At 37.4% G+C, this 2,609-nt stretch overlaps 1 protein-coding gene across 3 annotated transcripts in view; it reads left to right on the top strand.

The window, feature by feature from the left end:
* Nucleotides 1-153: 153 nt before the first annotated feature.
* The window catches only part of LOC118757100, a 3,423-nt gene continuing 967 nt past the window's right edge, over nucleotides 154-2,609 (top strand). Inside the window, exons 1-6 of one of the 3 annotated variants that reach the window (XM_036491835.1) lie at nucleotides 154-362; nucleotides 418-453; nucleotides 580-650; nucleotides 1,789-1,857; nucleotides 1,934-2,175; nucleotides 2,241-2,453. In XM_036491835.1, coding sequence (XP_036347728.1) covers nucleotides 1,791-1,857; nucleotides 1,934-2,175; nucleotides 2,241-2,453 — 522 coding nt within the window. In that variant the 5' untranslated portion in view covers nucleotides 154-362; nucleotides 418-453; nucleotides 580-650; nucleotides 1,789-1,790. Of the gene's footprint in view, nucleotides 363-417; nucleotides 454-579; nucleotides 651-1,635; nucleotides 1,858-1,933; nucleotides 2,176-2,240; nucleotides 2,454-2,609 lie in introns of those variants that run through there. The other 2 variants (XM_036491834.1, XM_036491836.1) reach the window with 2 other exon arrangements.

Genomic DNA, 2,609 nt, shown 5'->3' with positions numbered 1-2,609 from the left:
TAGGAAAATAAAATCTTGTGGCAACACTGATTGTCTGATGATGAGCTCCCTGCAAGCCACAGCTAACCAGTTGCCCCTGAAATTCAACAGATTTACACACACACTCGCAACTTTTTAGCTATGCTACCCACACATTTACAAATTTATTTTTTCCGACTGTCAAAACAAAATTCTGAGTGAGAGAACCGGACCTAATAAAAATTTTTACTGTAATAAGAATTTTATGCGTTAGAGCGAGTAAGTGGAAATGAAGCAAAATTTGACAGCTTTGATCACAGAGGCTGTGACTTTAGCAAAAGTTTGACATCTTTGATCACAGTAGGCTGTAAATAAAAGCGTTAATTTTGCAAAAACATTTGAAGGTAAGAGAACGTTTTAACAATTTGCATTGTTTATAATGGAATTTTTTTCTTTTAGATTGCCGAAACATTGCGATTTAATCATATAATTAAGGTATGTATTAGAATTATTCACATATTTGTATATTTTAATTGATAATTTTGCATTTACAAATTTGCGATTTTTCATTCTAAATTTATCTTCGACCCTGCTACCACGGAACATCAACGCCACCTCCAGTCAGGCTCCACACCAGCATATCCACCACCTTCAACGCCGCCACCAATAAACAGCGCTGCATACATTATTCGGTAAGTTTTCATGCGACGAATAAACGTTGCTTCTGCTGCAACTGCCTACATTAATCATGTTCCTGGTGCTTCCCGATTTGCACATTTCAAAAGAAAAGCTGTTTTTGCAATTAATAAACCTTATGGCGTACAGAAACAGCTTCCTCTAAAAACCTGCGAAGCGTGAAGTACCTGGAACAGGCTTATTTAGTGCGTTCCAGAACGTCTACGATTTGCAGGTTTTGCAGGATTTAGTCCAAAGTCGTTCCCGTACGCCACGTTCACATAAGGCTTATTAAAGGCAAAAACAGCTGTTCCGGAAAACCTGCAAATCCTGCAAATCGTGAAGTACGGGAACAGGCTAATTATGTGCAAATGTAAACAACAAAAGAAAGTGCAGTGTTTACATATGTAAAAAGTGTAGTAGGTCAGCCTTTGGAGGTTTTCCAAAACGAGTCAGTTCAACAAGTTGTAAATTGGAATTTCATGGTTGTGCGCTTAAAAACTGATATGTTTTGGAAAACAGTCTTTCTTACGATTATGCGATACCTTTTTATGTGCATATATTTTCAAATTTAGGACTGGTGAATGCGGTCATTCTGGAAGCCATAGTTTACAAAGTGTAGTGCACAGTTCAACAACAGTGATTGGGTTTGCTACTTCATAGCAGCAGTGGAAATGGAAACATTGCTCTGCTATTGCTACTTCTCTACTTGAATAGATAAGAAGCACGGCCAGAATCGGAAAACACACGAGGACCTTCCTTGTTTTACTTGGTTCTATGTTTCGTTGAGGCACAGATCAGGTAGGAGAACTAAAATATGAACGAAGTGATATTTGTAGTCAGAGTAATAGCACATACAACAATATTATGATAGCCTCAACGAAACATAGCACTAATTAAAACAAGAAAGGCCTTCTTGTGTTTCCCGATTCTGACACTGCTTCTCATCTATTCAAGTAGAGAAGTTGCAATAGCAGATCCACGTTTCCGTGCCACTGCTGTTATGAAGTAGTGAACTCAACCACTGGTAGTTGTCATAATTCGCAGTAGTAACAGTTTAACATGAAGGTAGAATTTTTATTTTTGGATTCCTGATACGAATAAGTTTATTTTAGTTCCGATTCTGCATAATCTTTTTTTTTCCTTCTCTTGAAGCAATGGATTTGTCACCACTGTTCCTGGGAGATACCGAAGCGCTCTCTCCACCACGCACGAGCAACACAGGTATTTCGAAAATATACATACATATACATTTACAATATGTTTAATAGTTTTTAATCAAACATTCCTGCGCTTTCAGATGTAGCCCTACATAGAAAGCGCTTTCATGTGGCACTGCCTTACGAGGAGCGCTTTGTCTCCCAGCCAACAGTAACCACCAACACGGGTGTAGCCACTACAACAACAACAAGCAACACAGGTCAACAATTTACCTTGTCTCACCTGCTGGAGAGGCAAAAAGAAATGTTTGATGGCGTCATGGCCGCCATTGGAAGGGTTGAGTCAAAGGTGGACGGAATAGCAAATGCTCTGGCCGAAAAGGTTATATCAATGTACATATTTATGAATGCTAAAATTATTGTTTAATAATTTAATTTTTTTTTCAGATGCCCGAACGCGCGGAAGTTCAAGCTCAAGGGCAGCTACTGCGAGAGTGCAAAGTGGTGACCTCGAAAGTTCACCAAAGTATTTCCCGAATCACTGGAGATGCTATTAGTAAAGAGCATACTTTGCTTCAAAGTATGCTTCCACTATCATCCCAGGAAAAGTTAAATACTTTGGAGAATCTTTTGGGAAACAAACCACACTCCGATGCGATGGTAATTTTTGCTAATTTTTTTATTGTTTTTTATACACATATACAAATGTATGTATATATCATATTAGTTGTATATATGCATTTTATTTTACTCATATTAATTTTTATTCGTATATACATATGTATGCAATTTTTTTTTATTAAAATTTGGTTTATA

Source organism: Rhagoletis pomonella, unplaced genomic scaffold, assembly GCF_013731165.1.
Source record: "Rhagoletis pomonella isolate Grant_MI unplaced genomic scaffold, Rhpom_1.0 Rhpom_scaffold_14329, whole genome shotgun sequence".
NCBI lineage: Eukaryota > Metazoa > Arthropoda > Insecta > Diptera > Tephritidae > Rhagoletis > Rhagoletis pomonella.
Note: the sequence above shows the minus strand (reverse complement) of the source record. Positions and strands in the feature narration are given on the sequence as shown.